Raw genomic sequence first — 18,047 nt, 5'->3', positions numbered from 1 at the left:
TGTCTTAGGAGTGGCTGCATTGCTGTGGATGATTGTTTGTTCCGGTGCCCTCCTCGACTGCACTGAAATTCGGCCATGCATAAACTGTGTCAACAGTCTTAGGAGGCACCGATTCCAGCAGCTGAGGCTCACAGAATTTACCCACTCGACACCTCGCGACGTTGCATCTTTGGTGTACACACATCCGTGGTCTATAATTTAGGACATGGTCTTGTGAAGAGCTCGTTGCTTTTGCTGTAACATTTGGGTATCATTGTGTTCCTCTCGATCATTATGAGCCCTCATTTCTGAGCAAACTCAGGCTTGACCTCCATGGTGTTCTGCACATGGCTTTTCAGTGCTGCCCACCTATCCTGCACCCCAGACCCTGTACTGCTTCCTGCCAGCTGCGCCAAGTTCTTGTTGAAGCGGTCCATCTCCGTCTTCACCAGCTTCTCCTTCCGCTTTGTAGCCCCTGGTCTTGACTTCAAGCTCTTGCGCTGAATCTTAGCCTGGCCTACTTCTACCTCATCTGCTCTTCCGTCTCCAAGCCCTGGCAGCGCGTCGGCGAGTGATTCGAGGTTCGCTACGAGCTTCTTGTTCGGTCGCCGCCGCTTTTGTGACTTCGCTGCTGCCTTCTCGATCTTGCTGACAAATGACGAGTGTTTAATCTTCTGCTTGTCTTTCTTCGAGGCAAATGCACCCTCGAAACCATCTGGCATGGGGAGTGCGGCTGGCACTGAATGGGCTGCGCGCGCGGACTTTGCTCGTGCCGTTGTGCGCTTCTTTATAGGCGCCTTGACGATGTTAGCTGTTGTGCTTCCAGACACCTCTTCAACAATATACCATGGTTGTGTCACTGACGATATAACCGAATCGTACACAAGGGCGAGTTCTTGTGCGGGAGAAATTCAGAGCTGCTTATCGCGCTTATCTTAGCGCCCCACTCCACACCAACCGTTCCTTTCCCCAGCACCCTTAATTACTTCACACCTCACAGCCAGAGAACCGATTTGATGCTTAAAAGCTACACATGGTTTCTGAGGGCTGTTTTCAATTTCCATGTAGACAATCACCTTTTTTTGAGGCTGGAGATATACACAGTACTAGTACCCACAGATCACGATTGTCGCCTGACGATCGATAATCTAGAATAGCAACAGCTCTCTAAAGACGATTTTAGTCACACTTCCTTGATCGGTGGCACGATACTACATTCTCAGTTCACCATTATGAGCAGATTATTTGCTTACGATACTCGTCGTTTGCATGCGTTGCGCGATCTCGTTGGCCACAAGAGAGCATACACACAATAATGGAAGGGAGCAATGCCCATTCTCTGGTTCCGGTCGGTACGGTCCATCCACGATCGATAATCCCGCGCGAGCGTTTTCTCGTTGTCTGAAACATTATTCTCCGCAGTCGCCGAGTCATATGCTATGTTTTGCGAGCTCGATGCATCGACCCTGCGTTCGTGGGACTGTGGCGTCTGAATGCCTCCCAACACTTCGGGTTGAGGGTTCAGCTCGACGCACGGCGCTGCATAGCTTCTCTTCCCCATACGATATGTCCGTCCTATAGTGTGTCGAGGGCCTCCTTCAGCTGCTTTTCTTTTCTTCATCTGTTCTATTTGCGGCCTCGAGTCGACTTGGTCAGCCACGCACATCGTTAACTAGAGAAAGACTCTTTCGTTGCAGCAACACATACCTGCAGCTATGGACTACTCGTCGAGTCGAATCCGCGGAGGGGACCATCCGACGTGGTCGGTTATAGCTGATCTTTCATGTCGACAAGGGCTTCACGGATTGCAGCCCATGTCACCGCAATTTCCTCATGCGCCGCTCGCTACTCACAACAGCTACAATGAATGATGAACATTTCAGCAAGGCCGAAGCACAAATGCATATGCGTCACTCGGGCCCTGCCTTAGTAACAACAGTCTGGCTACTCTCGAGCATGCTGGTAAGCTACCATTGCCTCACACTTGCAGCTTGTCCGCTCTAACTAACACTCATTTCAGATTCCAAGCGTCTTTGTTCGGCTTCTACACGACTTCAGACAACGATCACGTCGTCGATCACCAGCAATAGACGATGTACTGGTCCTAGTCGTGGCCCTGTTCGCTCTTGCCAGCATGTTCACCATGTCTACAACAGTGACTAGCACAGCAACACAGGAAAATGCGCTGAATACGGTCCATACAAGTGATTCACAAGTCAGAACATACGTGTCTACGGTCTTGTTCGTTCTCGGTCTAAGCTTGTCGAGGATGCCGCTTATTTTTTGGCTCAAACGACTCGAGCTTCATAGAGTCTACAGGACGTGCACCATCGCAATAGGCTGCGCAATACTTGCATGTACGATTGTTTCGACAACCAGCGTCATGTTCCAGTGCAAGTTACCTAGGCCTTGGGATATCCGAATGGGACGATGTATACACTTGGTAAATTGACATCCACATATGCTTATCAGGACATCAACTCACAGATTCAGCAACCATTCTGGACCACTATAATCGCGATCGACATCACGCTCGATATGACTTTGATTGTTCTGCCTGTATTCGCGGTCATGGGCTTGGGTGTCCAACAGCACAACGAAGGTTGGGCTGCCTTTATCCTCTCCCTTCGTACACTGTAAGTGTTTACATTGTTCTTAATTACCTCTCACTGATGAAACATCAGTCTCATAATTCCGTCGCTTGTGCGGCTGGTCTATCTGCAACAGCCAACACCTACTGGCTACAATCCCGCGCTAGAGAGTCTACCGTATGCCATCGCTACGCAATGCCAGATCGCGATAGCTGCCATATTATCTTGTTCGCCCGCTCTACCTTGTCTTACCACTCTAGTCGACTGTCCGTCGACCATCACTCCAGTGACGGTCAACGAGCACTGGTCTGCCTCGAGCTCCTGCAGCAACTTAGCCAATGATTACTTCGCGTCAGCACCAATAACACTCGTCAAAGAGCCACTGCCAGCTATACAAGCTTCTATGACTACTCCTACAAGCTCCCAACATGGTTCCGTAGTCTCCTTGACCAGTCCTCTAGGTGGAACGTTTGCAAAGCCACCGCCGCGGCCAGCACCGCCATCTGAACACCAACGGCCTGACATGAGTATGTTCACTCGCAGACCGACAGTGATGAGGCCACCTCTGGTGACCTTGTTGCGCAATGGTTGCGACGACAGGCCATGCAATATGATCTTCAAGCAAGACTGGCACGTCGGGGAGGCAGTCGGAACCTCTAAGCATGTAAAGTTCAATGTTTAAGACTGCACGATGGCAGCTAAGGATAAACTGCTGGTTTATCGGCGTCACAAAAATTATCTCATAGTTTGCTTCACTTGGCAACAGTTGTACTTTTTCACTCCCGAATTGACTAGGCTACATTCCTCGACCGTCCTGCTGCATCATACGGTATCTGCACGAAATACCGCGTTCTAAACGCTCGATCGATGCCAAAATTCACTACTGCGTCCTGCCTATGCAGAGCACTACTCTTCCTAGGTGTGATGCAGCGAGCAGAAGTGGGGCACATTATACGCGTCTAGCTCCCCGCATCAACGTCCGGGGCACCGTCAGCTGAGCACAGTCATCGATCAAGCAAACAGTGCATGGTGCAACCAGCATATTTGAGGTTGGGGTATATCAGCGTTGCTCACTGCTCTGCAATGATACCTATACCATTTTCTCTTGACCTTTCACCAACGCTTCCAACAACTAATTCACGGACAGCAACAAGACACCCAAAATGCAGAACCCGTCGATAGTCCTCTACGCCGCCTATAACGCCAAACTTGAAGACAAAGGGATTCCTGAACTCATCGACTCCCACGATGTCCTCGTCCGCATAATCTACGTAGGCGTCTGCGGCAGCGACGTAAGCTTTCCTTCCGCGTCCCTAATCCACCTTGATAGATCACCATCCATCTAACACTACACAGGTACACTTCTGGAAACACGGTGGCATAAGCAAAATGGTCGATCCATCCACAGGCATCGTAATGGGCCACGAAGCCTCGGGCACCATCGCCTCCATCGGCTCCTCCGTGACCCAAGTCGCTGTCGGAGACCGCGTAGCCATCGAGCCCTGTGCCCCGTGTCGCTTCTGCGGCGCGTGTAAGAATGGAACTTACAATTTGTGCCGCCAAATGCGATTCGCTGCTGCCCCAGGACCGCCGGACACGCAAGGCACGCTGAGCAAGTATTTTCGAATTGCGGAGGACTTTGTGTATAAGGTGGATGATGGGATCAGTTTGGAGGAGGCGGTGCTGGTCGAGCCGTTGAGTGTTGCTGTGCATGCAGTTAAGTTGGCGGATGTGAGGCCTGGTGAGACGGTGGTGGTGTAAGTTCGTATCCTTCTTGTCTACTGCATTTGCTAACTTATCCACAGGATGGGCAGCGGTACAATTGGGTTGCTTGTTGGGGCTGTTGCGCGACAGTTTGGTGCGCACCGTATCATCCTCGTTGATATTCTGGAGAAGAAGCTGGACTTTGCGAGGGGGTATTTGGGTGTTGAGACATTTTGCGCGGACATGAAGAGCACACCAGAGGATGATGCGGAGAAGTTGTTGAAAAAGTTCGGGCTGGAAGAATTCGGCATCGACACAGTGGGTGGCAAGGTTGATACAGTGATTGAGGCTTCGGGTGTAGCATCAAGTATCAACATGGGCATACACTTGCTAAGACCAGGGGGCAAGTACGTGCAGACGGGTGTTGGGAAGGCCAAGATCGAATTTCCGATTGTGGCGCTGAGTAATAAGGAGTTGATGTTTAGGGGTTGCTTCAGGTATGGTGCTGGCGACTATGAGTTGGCGGTCAAATTGATCACGAAGGGGCTTGTGGAGGTGAAGCCGTTAATCAGTTCAGTGACGCCGTTCGAGGATGCTACGAAGGCTTGGGACAAGACGTCAAGAGGGGAGGGCATCAAGAATCTGATAGAAGGGGTGAAGGACTAGCTCAAGCTACTCGGGGATGAATTGGACCTCGATTCTACCTCTAAATGTGTTCTATAGTCTGGATCTAGCTCTATAATGCAATGCACGCTAAAGCTCCAACAACGCCTCGGACGCCATCCATGCTGTCTATCCCTTTCTATGCCCAGCCGATCTTGTAGAGATTATATCCCTTCTCATCGCCCCTCCCGATACCTCTCCGCTTCTCGACATGGCTGCTTTCCAGAATTTTGAAAGAACGCCCTGCTTCATCTCTCGGGCAGAGCTCCGGCACAAACGCTGCTTCGACGGTATCCGGGATGCCCTCAAACTTCCCGTTCTGTCTAACAGTGACAATAAGCAAAAAGACGCCGTCGCCGGTGATAAGATGCGCGGCACAGTCGCGAAGCCATGCAGCGTGTTGTGGTGCGTAGACAACATCGGCGGCAATCAGAAGTTCTGAAGAAGAGTGCAGATCCGGGGGTGGTATGGACCAGTCGAGTGCCATGGCACTCACTGGCATGTTCACATTGTCACCCGGAGGGAAGTTGGTGTTGATGTTGTCCTGCAAGTTGGCTAGGACCGTGGGGTGGTAGTCTGTGGCCGAAATACTGGCTGGGTATACACTAAGAGCAGGCAGCAGCTTCGCCAGTGTGAGACTCACAAGCCCAGTGCCAGCACCAAGCTCGATAATCGTTGGCCGCTCAGGTATTAATGTTGATGTAAGACCAAAGCGTTCGGGTTCGGCACACATCATGCTACTGAGCACGATGCTTGCACCCCAGGATTGGAGCCCGACGTCAGTGTGATCAGCGCCAGTCAGTGGCGCATCATTCAAGGTTACCTCGATTGGCACACCGAGGCCCGTTGGGAAGAAGAACTCGCGGGTCAGAGCCTCTTCTTCCGCATCGTTCGTCGAGTCCGAGAAGGAAGAAAGAATGAACGCCGCATCGTCGACTATTTGGCTCCTAGCATCCTCGGTAAGGTCCATCTCTTCCACTCTGGAAATCAAAGACGTGAGCCATCTTGTCGCAAAGGTGCGTTCGAAGGGGTCTGCACGGATTGCTGCAGTCACCTCCTCTGTAGCGGCTTCATCGTCCTCGTCTTCATCTTGCGAAACGTAACCAGAGTCTATCGGGATGGGGGTAGAGACACCTGAAGCCGCTGAAAGGTCCTTGCGCCGGACGCTAGACTTCGGTAGAGTCGGTAGTCGCAAGGGACAGTACAAAGTCTGGAGCTCACGCAGCGCTGAGTTGACTCGTTCCTCACTTGTAGTGATCAACGAGCGGACCGGTGGTAGACTGCTGGAAGGCGGCAGGCAAGAGCCTGAATGGCTGGTGGTCATTTGATGCTTGGTGCGAACGAGCGCACTGTCGCGAACAAAGAGAGGGTCTAGGGTAAGTGACAAAAAGGAACGACGTGGGGAAGTGGAAACAACGATAAGAGATAAGAAAGGGATTCGGTAAGGGAGGCACTTTTGATGATAGTCAGTCTAGCCTCACGCTCGGGCATTGTCGCTGATGCGGAATTTTTCACCGCTTGTCATTTGGCATCGTGGGCGATTGTGTGGGTCCGAGTGGCCATTTCCTACTCCGCTCCCTCTCTTACCAGCATCATCAAACGGACCGAAGCAAATGGTGAGACACGAAAGCATTGTCTTGCTCTTGAAGGGCGGCGCTGCTTAAGAAGGGCTGCGTGGTGAGGTTGTCCGGCAGAATTGTGTTTATTCGCAATTTCATGTCATCACGTGTCGACGCTAGCTTTGTACGGGTAAGCGCGATCTTGAAATATCTTCGTCGTCATTCATCCGTGCCATCGTACCTTGAGGAGCATCTCTTGGTATACTCGATGCGGTACTGTTGTACGAGGCATCGATTGCAGCACTAAAGGCTTGGACGGTGATCCTCGGCGGGTCATTCTTAACTACAACGCGCAGCTCTTGAACGCTGCATTGTCGTCCTTGGACTGCCCAAAGCGGCATCATCCTCTTGGTGTCATGGTCCTCGCTCGAGTTCATATTTGTAACTCAGAGGAATGTTGACATTGCAACTTCTCTGAATCATTGACCGTAGCACTCTGCGCACATTTTCGTACCCAGCATCGTTCCCAGCAGCCATCAGTCACCTGCAGCCACTGTAACTTTCAAATCCTCCACAACCCTACCAAACAGCTCCGGATACTTCCTCCTCAAATTCTCCGTCTCCCAAGCATGCCTCGTGTGCAAGTACTTCGGTACACTCCAAAACATCCAAGCAAATACCCAAACATACCCAACCGCCCTCTCCATCCTCATCACCACCCCTTCACTAAGCCAAGTCTTGCATCCCATTACCAAGCCTGATTTCAACCAAACATGCTGCACCACACCTTCAATAGCAATCGGCAGCATCTGTGCCCCATACCAAATCGCCACTGTCCATATCTCCCCACTCCCCTCAGTCTGCACAAACCTCACAAGCGAATGCATGCACCCACTAACCACAAACACCACCGCATTCTCAACAAGCCTTGTCCCAACCCTTCCCCTTTGCATGCCCAGCCACCGCCGAGTAACGATCTTGACGTGAGTAGAGAAAGAAGCGTTGATGTAATCGTGCCAATAAACGCCCCAATACCTTCTCACACTCCAACAATCCCCCAGACTCCCGAAAAGACTCATGTCCCACTCTGAAGGCTCGTCGAGACGAAGGATGCCGACGAACAGCACCGCGAAGAGCGAGTATAGCGAGGAGAAGTAAAGCATGTCGCCTATGCACGAATCCCACACCATCGTACCCCTCGTCATCAGCTCGTCTCTATTGAAGGAGGACGGAAGGCGGCGCAGAAATGAGGCGCGCATGGAGGAGAAGGAAGGGGGTGTGTCGATGAAGTGGTCCCAAGTGTAGTTGATGGAGAGTAAGAGGAGAACTTTGAGGATGTGGTGGGTGCAGAAGTGCAGTCTGTCGTACCCGTGCTGGGGTTGACGCCGTCTTTCCACCATTATGCTCTCACCCCCCTCGATCCGCTTCTTCTCGTTCGAGGGATGGACGTAGTATGAAGACAAATGCCGTGTGTACAGTACCTTCTCCGCCCACCTCAGCCTCTCTCTCCACCCCCCGCCAGGGGGCCCACCATCAGTCTTCTCAGTCTTCTTAGACACGACCGGATCGACTCGAACGATGAGGAAAGCATAGTTCATATACGCCAACCAGATATACAACATTCTTCCAAACGTATCGTTGAGAGTAAACCATGGTGTGAGAGAGAGCTGGTATGTGAATGAGTAAGTCCATGGGAGGCACAAGAGTGCAAAAGCGAGCGGGCGAAGTTTTGGCGGGTAGGCGAGGACGTAAAGCGCGCAGACTATAAGGATTGTTGTGCTCAGGAGGACAGGGAGGGCGGTGGTGGGTGACCATGGGGTGTGGAAAGGCATGGTGGGTGAGTTTGGTTATTCGTTGAGTTGAGGGTTTCTTTCGTAGCAGAAACTGTAAGTGTTGCGGGGGTGGTCGTTTCACTGGCCACGACTCGTGTCATATGGACTACAGCACTAACGAGCATATGCTTGCAGATATCGGGATCCTTCACTTTGTCGATGCACGCCATGTATTCTCATTCGCTATACCAAACCCCAGCAATGCAGGTGTGTCATCCAATCGTTGCATGATTAACAACGTCCAGACAGCCCAGCGCCCTTGATATTCCCCGATTTAGTGCTCCATATCATCCTTGTAGATATCCAGCTCGTCGTCACTGACCTTCTTTTTGACCTGCCTGTTCGCAATACGCTCTTCACCATCCATACACACAATCCACACTCACTACCCCAGCCCCGCCCGCAATTCCCACCATCAACCTTGCAGCAACCTCCTCGCGTTGTCTCTTCACTTCTGTCAGATACCCCAGTGTGAGCCTAGCACACTCCTCCTTTGCCTTCTTCTTCCCAAACACATTTCTCACCTCGCCAATCGGGCCCTCATGGGCGCCGCCATTCCTGAAAAAGCAGGACACTGTGTGAACATCTGGGACTGAAGGTTTTTCGTGCGTGTATCGGTACTCGGGGGTGTTGAGATTGAGTAGGTGTGCAAGGGCGGCGGCTTGTGATGCTGCTGATGCTCCACCAGTGCTGGATGCTACGTTGGCTTTGCGTCCGTCGGCACAGGGAGAGGGTGAGTTGTTAGCGGCGGGTTTGCGCTTTCTAATTCCGCCGACGTTAGTGAATTCCTCTGGCCAGAGACCTTGGGACTTGAAGTGGAACACTGCGCAGCTGGCGGCGTATTGGCGGGCGAGTTTCTTGGAGCCGAAAAGCGCGTCCTGAGAACCGAAAGGTTGATCATGCCCCTCGATCTCAAGCGTGCAGGCCCAGCGCGTACCGAGCTGCCAGTCGGTGTAGGTTGGGTGGGGTGCAGATGTTGAGCGCTGGAATTCTGTTTTCAGGTATTAGCAGGCCCTGACATTGACTCGTGAAAATGACCATACGTACCGAGGAGCTGGCCGACGAAGTTCTCGTCTGGCTCCTCCTTCTGTTTTGGTTGCTGCTGTGCTGGCTCGCCATTTGGCTTCTTTGTCTTGCCAGCCTTCGTGACTCGACCTTCTTGCTCCAGTCGTTCCAAGATAGTCAGTGCAGTCTTACTTGCAGCATTCTTGGCTTCTTGCTTGCTGTTGAACCGACCCTCCTCTTTCAGACCTTGGAGCTCGTCAGCATTTGCTAAGCCCGGAAAGCTAATCTCGACGGTCCATCTCGTGACACTGTCTCCGCCAAAGGTGAATACTGGCTGTGGGATGGCGAGTGCTTGATACTTCTCATGAAGCAGAATGGTGTACTTGGAGGACCTGGCTCCGACAACAACAGGCTGAGGTTGTGACGCGTTGTTGCTCTTCTTTGACTTCTTTGCTGGCGGCGTCTCCGCTGCCTCACGTGCGGCTACAAGTGCATCATGAATAGCTTGGTTATTTGACAAGAATTCGTCAAGACTGAACACACCATCTAATGGTGCTGTGGTTGTGGCATATCCTCCAGCGTGTGCCGAAGTAAGTGAGTTTGGCTGCGAAGCATAGTTGGCTTCCATATTGATATCCTCATGTCTTGTGGAAGCGCGGAGTGTCAGGCCGTGATTCAGGGTCGAGATTTGAGCAGGCACCTTGACTTGAGAGCGGGTTCGAAGAAGACGACGAAGAAGCGGGGAGGCCCAATCAAGTAATTTCGTAAATCATCTTCTGCAGCAGGCATGTCGAGTAAAGCAGAGCGATTGTTTGCTAGCAATAGTGGGGACGCTGTTAGGTGGGGTTAGCTTGCACGTGATAGCGCGAAAGCGCGTTTGTTGGTACAAATTGCGGGCCGAGGCGGCTTGTACGGTGAGGCTGCGGCGGGAAGGTTTGGAAGGTGTCCGTCAACAAAGGCATTGTTGTGCTCATAGATCGAGAGGTACTGCGGTGAAGGCATGGACTGATGATTGTACAAGAAGCATTCCGCCTCTGGTGTGGACAAAGAGTAGCCGGGAGGTAGTCAGCTGCGGACTACTGACACCATGGATGTATATCCAAACAGTGGTGTCTTCCATGACTGTGTTTTTGCGAGCATTGCATCTATCGCTTTTTGTTGCATGCATCGCGCCGAAAGTGCACCTTGGAGGAAGCTAGACCTCTGGCATTACGAAGGTGAACTGTAGTTTGTTTATATGATTGTTCAATTTTCGTCGACCACCGCGGTAGCTATATACAAGTAGGGGTACAGTAATGCCATACTGGACGCAAGGCTGTATCAGCTCGTTAATTCGTCACATTGTCCTCCATGAAGGACCCTAGAAATAGTCGTCGGTCATCTCGCGCCTTCCCAGGCGCGAGGAATGTTGCAATTGCGGATATGTCCGCTCGACGACTGGGTCTTCCAGGGAAATCCGAACACCTCCAGGCTCATCTGTGTTGCGCTGCATGTTGGACGGGCGCGGTAGCAAAGGACGCAAAGGACCATCAGATACGCCTACAGCATACGATTAACAAACGTTCTTATCCCGTATACGCCAGCAAAGAGGAATAATAGGGGTGCCCAGGAAGAAAGTGCTTAGGCGGCAGCGCCCTCGCTCTTACGTTTCCTTTCTCGCTTCTTCTTCTCCTTCTCCTTCTCTGGTGCAGCAGCGTTCTCCTTATCCTGACCAATTGCCTCGGCCTCGTTGTTCCTTGTGGTGCGGCTGCTCTTGCTCTTCTTCTTGCTTCCCTCTTCAGGACTTGGCTCCTTCGCCGAGGTTGCTGGGGCCGGAGCTATAGGCTGCGGAGCGGCCTTCTCCTTCTTCTTCTTTTCCTTCTTGGCTGGTGTCTCAGCGGCGGCAACGGGAGGAACAACGGTAGAGGTCGCACGAGGGAGAGGAACGGGTGAAGCGGCGGCGACAATGGGAGCGGCAGCGCCATTGACAGCGGGGTTCTGCGCAGTTTTCTGGCGCTTGTTGGCGCGAGGAGTCTTGACGGGTGGTGATGGGGCCTTAGCAGGCGCGGGCTCCTCGTCCTCTGAAGATGCGTCAGAATCGGCGGCAGCCTCGACCTCAATCTCAGCCTCGGCCTCAGAAGCATCGTCGTCATCGTGAAGGTCAACAGCTGCAGAGGCGTTCTTGGCCGTGTATGCAGCCATCTCCTCCTTCCACTGCTCCATCGAGTCGCGGTAAGACTGCCTCCAGGTCTGTTGCGGATCAGCTTGCGCTCTTTAGACGTACGGTGGTACAGATCTTACCTCCTTGTCCTCCTCGGGCATCTCGTTCCAACGCTTGTTCACCTCAAGGTTGACGGCATTGGGCTCAAGCTTCTGATCAGGGCCAAGAGCAGCCTCCAGATCACCTCTAACAATGGGTCGCGCAGTCTGCGCGTACAAGAATGCAGCAGTCAAGGGCTTCTTAGGAGCGTTGGGATCCTTCTCCTTCTTCTCGCGCTTGCGCTTGGTGCCCTTGCTAGGTTTGCCGGACTCAGCAGCAGCTTCGGTCTTGTCGCCAGCAGAGATAGCTTGCGCGATGCCATTGGCAGTCGAAGAGGCAGCCTCAATAGTGGCATGTGCGGCGGCTGCGATGTCTTTGTTCAACTCGAGCTTGTTGAGGACAACATCCTCGCCAGCAATGACCGAGTTGGTGTGCTCCAAGTAGGCGCGCAAGAGCTCGTTGAGTCCACTCTGGACGTGGGTAAGACCGGCTTGGAGGTTGCTGAGGGAGACGATAACCTGTTGGTGGAAACATGTCTTAGCAGTGCCTTCAGAAGTAATGTAGGTGTGCTCGAGTCTTTGCGCGTCGTTGATAAGGTTACTGCGCGTGAGATACTCAATTTCGGCTGCAGCAACGGTAACCGCTTCTGCGCAGACATAGTGATCGAGTCGCGTAGACCAGGCGACCAAGACTATATGCGACAAAGATGTAAAAAGGGTGGTGGTGATGAGAAACGGCGCGTCGCAGGCTCAATGTCGTCGCGACGAGCTACAAACGACACAAGCAATGCGGACGCGCGTTGTGGAACAGAACAATTAGACATACAGAATCTCTGGTGCGCGTGTAGGACTCGACTGAGACCATCAGCTCGCCGGCATCGTCGGCGCTGGGTTTCTTTGTTTTTGCCATGGCGTTGTTCGGGCGAGTTGGTGGATGTCTGGCGCGCCCGGGCGGTGGTGTTGAGGTGTTGGGGCGGGCGAGGGCAGCAGTGGACGGCGCAAGTGTTCGGCGGTGGGGGCACCCTCAGCTTATGTGACAGGCGCTGCCTGCCCTGCTTTTGGCACCCACCCACCAAACGCCCTGCCAAAACGCGCTACTGACGGGGCGTCTGTTTACCCATTGACGCGCGAGAACAGCGCGCCCATAAGCTCTTTGCAGCAGCAAGTAGCCCAAGTAGCCCCTCAAGAGCCTCGTCTGTGCAGTGCCCACGCCCTCAACGCTGCACGTCTGCTCTACTGCACTTGCACGCTACACTCTTAGGTTAATGTGTGCTCTCTATTACCAGCGCGTCTTCCTCTTGCAAAGGCATTGCATAATTGCTCTGACACGAACTTTGTGCACTGCAGCCGGCTGAGTGCCCGCAGAAGCAGCGAAGGACCCGCCAAAAGCTGCTGGGTCACGAGCGGACAGTGCTTCTGCCACGCTGCTGGGTCAAAGCCCCCCAAATCGGCTGCCTTTGCCTGCCAACCGTGGCCGCCAGCGAGCTGCAAAAATCAGCACCCTCTCGCGGCACTGTGTGTTTGCTGCGCTCGTCTGCCGCCTGCTGCTGGCCTGCAGTCAGTGTCTGCTTCCCAGCACCATAGCAGCTTGCCTCCACCTCGCATCTCGCGCCTTTAGGCGCTCCTCTGCTGCTGGTCCTCGCCAACGCACTGCCTGGGCTGCTGGCCAGGGCTGCCTCCACTCATCATCACGCACTACGACTGCGCAGTAAATTTAAAGTTCCTTCTGCTGGTCCAATTCAATCTCATAGTTTCTGTTCCTGGAATCCAAACTGCATAATGATCAGCTTCAACATCCCAAAGCAGTCAACTGACGTCATACTCGATGCACAGATGAAGTGCTGAAGGGCAATTGAGTTCTCATTGCTTTGCTCTTTCTACTCAGACGATCGGCATCTGAACAGCTACGTTGCCTTTCCAGCTAACTTTCCCCCTAACCACCTCTCTAGTATCCGTACAGATTGATGTGCTCGTCCGTAGATTCCCTCAACTTCTTGTTCTCCTTAATGAGCAGCACTCGAATCGCCCACGCGCACGCAATACTCAACAACGCAAACCCAGCAGACGCACCAAACCCGATACCAAACCTCGGTGAGTCGGAGTCCGGCCACAAGTATGCGCCGTAGATGTATCCAATCTGGCCTCCAACATTCGTCATCGCCAGAACAACAGCCTTCTTCTCCTTGGTCTGGCTCAGTGTCGAGGATGCCCAGCCAATGATTACGGAGTTGACGGAGTAGGCGCCTACGGGGAAGATGAAACATGCGATATATCGGCCTGCGGTGTTCAGAGTGCTGGCTGCGATGACGAAACCTATGATGGCGACGGAGAGACCGCCCGTGATGTGCCACGTGCGCTCGTGCAGGCGTCCGGAGCTCCATCCAGTCATGATTCCTGCTACACCGGCGAAGAGGAATGGCGGGCAGGTAAGGACGAGTGTGATGGTTCTGTTGAAGCCGAGGGTTTTCACGACACTGCTCGTTTGTCAGCTTCGACCCTTCAGCATTTGTTCTTAGATTGAGAGACTTACGTTGGGAAGAATGAGTTGAACGAGCAAGCACTCAAGTGGAAGTTCTGCATCAAGCAGAAAAGCCATGTTCGCTTGTCCTTGCAGGCCTGTTTGAGGCCCTCCATTATACTGACCTTCTCTCCAGCATCGCCGACGCGGTCACGCTCCATGCGGTCGTGGGCCATCTGGCGCTCTTCAGGATTTAGCCAGGAGGTTGTTAGAGGAGTGCTTGGTAGTAGAAAAAAGCCGAAAATGGCCACGAAAGCTGTCACAGCGCCCTCGCTGGAGATCGTTAGCATGCCATCCAGAGGACCAAGGAAGAAGAGACGTACACAATGAAAAGCCACCTCCATCCAGCAATGCCTCTGAGGCCGTCCATACCAGCAAACACACCAGCAGCGATGAGCCCCGAGAATCCAGTCGCCAAGATCTGCGCGCAATACAAGAGCGCAATACGCGTAGCAACCTCTACAAGCTCGTTAGCACCAACACATCACTTCATCTCCCAGCTCTGCCGTAACGCAGCACACGACATACCTTTCCTAGTATAAAAAATACTCAACATATAAGTAGCCCCCGGATAAAATGGTGCTTCAGTAATCCCCAAAAAGAATCTACACGCCACCAGCCCGCCAAAGCTCTGCACTAGCGCCGTACAAGCAGACACCACGGCCCAGACAAGCATCCACGCGCTCATGTAGACCCCGGGCTTGATGCGTGTGATCAGCATGTTGGAAGGCACTTGCATGAGCACGTAGCCGACGAACAGGATCGAGACGGTGGTGTTGAATTGCACGCCTGTCATGTTGAGGTCCCGCTCGAGGTTGTTGAGGCGCGCTTGCGCGATGGCGTTACGGTCTACGTAGTTCTTGTATCAAGGTCAGTTCCGTGTTTGTCTGCAGGTGGTGGACGAGAGGTGGAGGGGGAAGCTTCCTTGGCGAGGCTTCGGTGAGCTTGTCGGGTTGAAGCTCTCGTTCTCCTCCATCATGCAAGAGTTGTGACTTACGAGGAAGTACATTGTGCACAGCGTCGGCTACGACTTCGTCAGCACTCATTCACCAAACACATAACCTCAACTTGGGATAATGGCAACGCGTACCATGAGTCTCCAATCAATCTTCCTCACCAGCGCAATCTCCTTCGGATCGGTCTTCGCTACACTCCCTGTGTAGTCCACATTCCCACCCGCCGCAGGCTTGACGCTCTCAAGCTCGGCCTTCTCATCGTAGTGTCGCGTCTTCTCACTTTCGATAACAGGCTCGGGATTCTTGGTCGTCATCTTTCCCTTTCTTTCAACCCAGAACGATGAGGATGAAGGAGTGGGTCCTAAGAAAGTTGCGACCAGGAAGCTGGGAACAGTGAAGATATCTCAACAACTCTGAGACAAAAGGCTGCTGGGGAATGCAACCTCTCAAATACATTATGTAGTACCACCACAAAGGTTTCTTGGCCCATCTTCCCGCAATCACTTGGCACCGCTGCTACCCCAGGCATTCCAAGCCTTACCCCGCACGGTGCTACGGTGAAGGACCCTTGCAACATTGCGGGCCGATGATCTTTCCCCAGCCCCACCCCCAGATTGGCCCCGGTTTTCAAAGACTGAGACGGCGGATTTAGAGTGTCGGTAGCATTTCTGCGTCCGTGCCAAGCAACAAGCTGGTAATTATGCAGTTGTACCGGGGCGGAATCTTTCATGGAATAACGTGGCATGCAGGAAGCTTGTTCTGGCGAATAGAAAGAAAGATGTTAGGTCAAGTGTCTGGGCGGAAAAGCATATCCACAACACGCGACCGACTCCGCGGTACATCGGGGCTGCATCGTGCCATTGTGGCGGGGAATTGTGCAAGCGCAGAAGTCGAGCTGAATGATAGTATATTAATTGACTTACTCGAGTGTAGCATTGCAAGTCTTGTCTACGGACCTATATTGGCATGCGTAACAATGCCCATCTACAATCTGCTCGCAGGTTAGTTGAGTATGAGCCGGGCGAGAGGCCTTATCAGACGTCCTCGTCCTCGGAACTAGGGGAGTCCCATATACTTCCCACCTAGTAGAAGTTCGTGCAGACTTTGGGGAACTTGTACTCAACCTGTCCGTTCCTTATTGCTGGGAAGATACCAGCATCGACCAGCGCAAGTGCGTCCCACTCAAATGCGTTCTCCGTTTTGAAATTCCAAAAGAACCATCCTTGAGTTTTCGCTTCGAAAGCTGAGATCTGTGTCTCGATGTACTTGCGCGTATCGTCCTTCTGGGTTTGGCTCCACTTGCTGACATCGTTTGCGAAGCTGCAGTCGCCCTGGTACGGGGCGCCCAAGTATGTACCATCATAGCGAGCACCACGTCCTAGGCCGTTAAGGTACTTCGCGCAATCGGTCATGGCACCTGTCCATTCACCAACGAATGTCCACTTGTCGGCTCCGCCGTAGGCATCGGCGAGGTCGCAAACTTTGTGGTTGTGTTGGGAGGGCTTCAATTGGATGAGGTCGTTGTTGAAGATTTGGTACTCGTGGTGGTCGATCGCGACGTTTTGCGCGTTGTTGTCTGAAGGCGTCAGGTAGCCGTTCCACTGGTTTGGTCGTATAAAACCATCATGTAGGATGACTGTTGTGTCGGAGGTATCGCGGACCTGGTCATATCCAACACGGTAGAACTGGCGTGTCACATCCTCGCTGATGTTATCAAAGTACATGGCTGGTTCGTTGAGCAGCTGGATCCCGACGATGACGTCCTGGTACTTTAGCTGCGCGTACTGGTCGGAGATGGTCTTCAAAACCTGCAATGTCTGCTTGATTGTGTCCCCGGATTGCCATTGTGGAACGTTCAGGCGCTGGCCGGAGTTATCATAGCCGTTTTGCGAACCAGGTGCACCGTGTAGGTCGATGACAATCTTGAGGCCCAAGCTTCGTGACCAGTCGATAGCAGCATCAATGTACACATTTGCGCCACCCACGTATGGTGAGCCAAAGTTGTCATATGCCCAGTAGCCGATAGGTATCCGGACGATGTTGAAGCCAGCATCCTTGATTTTCTTGAAGTCTTGCCATGTTACGAATGTGTTCCAGTGATTGCGGAGTACTGCGAGTGCCGCATTATGTCCAAGCTTCTCGCCCAACTAGTCATGTGTCAGTAGGTGAACTGTGAGAGAGAGACTGAGATACTTACTGTGTATTCGTCGATAATGTCCTTCTGAGGACGGCCGTAATTAGCTTTGTCAAACAGGGAAGGTGTGATCCAGCTATATGTTTCTCAGCGTTGTGTAATCAGTGCTCGGATTCATCACTTACGGTTCGAGAACCAGCCAACCGCCAATGTTGACACCGCGGATCTTCTCGTTACCCCAGTTGAAGCCAACCTTACGTTTCTCGCTGTTCCTTGTTAGCATCCGAGGTCATGATACTGGCTTCCATGTGCTCGAGAAGAAGCTGCGTAGATGTGCTGCGGGTTCCCGTGGTGAGAGACGGCAGGCATCATCCATCAATAAGCACATGACTTACGTCGGAGCTGTGAGTGCGGCAGCACATAGCGATAGTGCCGTGATAGCGCGTCGGATAAACATGATAAAAGAAGAACTGTGGCTGATGCTATGCAAGAAAACCAAAAAGTAAAGGTGTTGCGCAAAGAATTGGGACGTCGCTCCAGATGAAAGGGTTGAAGATTCTGAATATGAAAGTAAACAATCCAAGGGTTTGCCAACGACAGCGTTGGCAAGTACCTTCAATCCCTTGCAGCTGCCGTTTTCGGTAGTCCAACGTGGATATAGAGCCCCACCTAAGTCCCGGGTTGCACAGGATTAACAGAAACAAACTCGCCGGTTGGCTGGATGTTTACATGAAGCAAGGAAGAAAACAGGGTACTTAGATTGTCCGCGAAAAATGGCTGGTCGCTCGGAGACACCGTAGGTACTGCGTCAGCGAGCTAAATGCGCTGTCTGCTTGCAGCATACAGATTCATGTCATGCGCCTGCTAA

General features: G+C 52.7%; 9 protein-coding genes across 9 annotated transcripts; 2 read left to right on the top strand and 7 right to left on the bottom strand.

The window, feature by feature from the left end:
• Window positions 1-247: 247 nt before the first annotated feature.
• On the bottom strand, window positions 248-1,015 carry BU25DRAFT_376785 (uncharacterized protein). The gene is made up of 2 exons (XM_033704120.1): window positions 826-1,015; window positions 248-776 (listed from the first exon to the last, which is right to left on the bottom strand). Exons 1-2 carry the CDS (start codon window positions 826-828, stop codon window positions 282-284), a joined length of 498 nt encoding a protein of 165 aa, XP_033557232.1. The 5' UTR covers window positions 829-1,015; the 3' UTR covers window positions 248-281.
• A 797-nt stretch (window positions 1,016-1,812) lies between these two features.
• Window positions 1,813-3,252, top strand: BU25DRAFT_425289 (uncharacterized protein; the record flags this gene model as incomplete). The annotated part of the gene is made up of 4 exons (XM_033708341.1): window positions 1,813-1,941; window positions 2,000-2,422; window positions 2,467-2,615; window positions 2,664-3,252. 4 exons carry the CDS (start codon window positions 1,813-1,815, stop codon window positions 3,250-3,252), a joined length of 1,290 nt encoding a protein of 429 aa, XP_033557231.1.
• Window positions 3,253-3,415: 163 nt separating this feature from the next.
• Window positions 3,416-4,979, top strand: BU25DRAFT_376783 (GroES-like protein). Its single transcript, XM_033704119.1, has 3 exons — window positions 3,416-3,862; window positions 3,927-4,327; window positions 4,376-4,979. The coding sequence occupies exons 1-3, from the start codon at window positions 3,734-3,736 to the stop codon at window positions 4,938-4,940; spliced, it is 1,095 nt and encodes a 364-aa protein (XP_033557230.1). The 5' UTR covers window positions 3,416-3,733; the 3' UTR covers window positions 4,941-4,979.
• On the bottom strand, window positions 4,980-6,599 carry BU25DRAFT_414790 (uncharacterized protein). Its single transcript, XM_033707382.1, has one exon. It carries the CDS (start codon window positions 6,259-6,261, stop codon window positions 5,077-5,079), a length of 1,185 nt encoding a protein of 394 aa, XP_033557229.1. The 5' UTR covers window positions 6,262-6,599; the 3' UTR covers window positions 4,980-5,076.
• A 180-nt stretch (window positions 6,600-6,779) lies between these two features.
• Window positions 6,780-8,328, bottom strand: BU25DRAFT_479628 (uncharacterized protein; the record flags this gene model as incomplete). Its single annotated transcript, XM_033711032.1, has 2 exons — window positions 6,780-7,885; window positions 7,958-8,328. 2 exons carry the CDS (start codon window positions 8,326-8,328, stop codon window positions 7,033-7,035), a joined length of 1,224 nt encoding a protein of 407 aa, XP_033557228.1. The 3' UTR covers window positions 6,780-7,032.
• A 274-nt stretch (window positions 8,329-8,602) lies between these two features.
• Window positions 8,603-10,118, bottom strand: BU25DRAFT_494675 (uncharacterized protein; the record flags this gene model as incomplete). Its single annotated transcript, XM_033711794.1, has 3 exons — window positions 9,376-10,118; window positions 8,715-9,319; window positions 8,603-8,662 (listed from the first exon to the last, which is right to left on the bottom strand). Exons 1-3 carry the CDS (start codon window positions 9,959-9,961, stop codon window positions 8,603-8,605), a joined length of 1,251 nt encoding a protein of 416 aa, XP_033557227.1. The 5' UTR covers window positions 9,962-10,118.
• Window positions 10,119-10,693: 575 nt separating this feature from the next.
• On the bottom strand, window positions 10,694-12,481 carry BU25DRAFT_451684 (uncharacterized protein; the record flags this gene model as incomplete). The annotated part of the gene is made up of 4 exons (XM_033709767.1): window positions 10,694-10,872; window positions 10,980-11,562; window positions 11,614-12,263; window positions 12,349-12,481. 4 exons carry the CDS (start codon window positions 12,479-12,481, stop codon window positions 10,694-10,696), a joined length of 1,545 nt encoding a protein of 514 aa, XP_033557226.1.
• A 693-nt stretch (window positions 12,482-13,174) lies between these two features.
• On the bottom strand, window positions 13,175-15,551 carry BU25DRAFT_200384 (major facilitator superfamily transporter). The gene is made up of 6 exons (XM_033701098.1): window positions 15,180-15,551; window positions 15,087-15,113; window positions 14,618-14,948; window positions 14,413-14,548; window positions 14,102-14,362; window positions 13,175-14,045 (listed from the first exon to the last, which is right to left on the bottom strand). The coding sequence occupies exons 1-6, from the start codon at window positions 15,357-15,359 to the stop codon at window positions 13,517-13,519; spliced, it is 1,464 nt and encodes a 487-aa protein (XP_033557225.1). The 5' UTR covers window positions 15,360-15,551; the 3' UTR covers window positions 13,175-13,516.
• A 442-nt stretch (window positions 15,552-15,993) lies between these two features.
• On the bottom strand, window positions 15,994-17,575 carry BU25DRAFT_401632 (glycoside hydrolase family 5 protein). Its single transcript, XM_033705018.1, has 3 exons — window positions 17,365-17,575; window positions 17,243-17,315; window positions 15,994-17,192 (listed from the first exon to the last, which is right to left on the bottom strand). Exons 1-3 carry the CDS (start codon window positions 17,460-17,462, stop codon window positions 16,128-16,130), a joined length of 1,236 nt encoding a protein of 411 aa, XP_033557224.1. The 5' UTR covers window positions 17,463-17,575; the 3' UTR covers window positions 15,994-16,127.
• Window positions 17,576-18,047: the final 472 nt, after the last annotated feature.

Source organism: Macroventuria anomochaeta (assembly GCF_010093625.1).
Source record: "Macroventuria anomochaeta strain CBS 525.71 unplaced genomic scaffold BU25scaffold_40, whole genome shotgun sequence".
Lineage (NCBI taxonomy): Eukaryota > Fungi > Ascomycota > Dothideomycetes > Pleosporales > Didymellaceae > Macroventuria > Macroventuria anomochaeta.
This window is presented reverse-complemented; position numbering and strand designations above follow the sequence as displayed.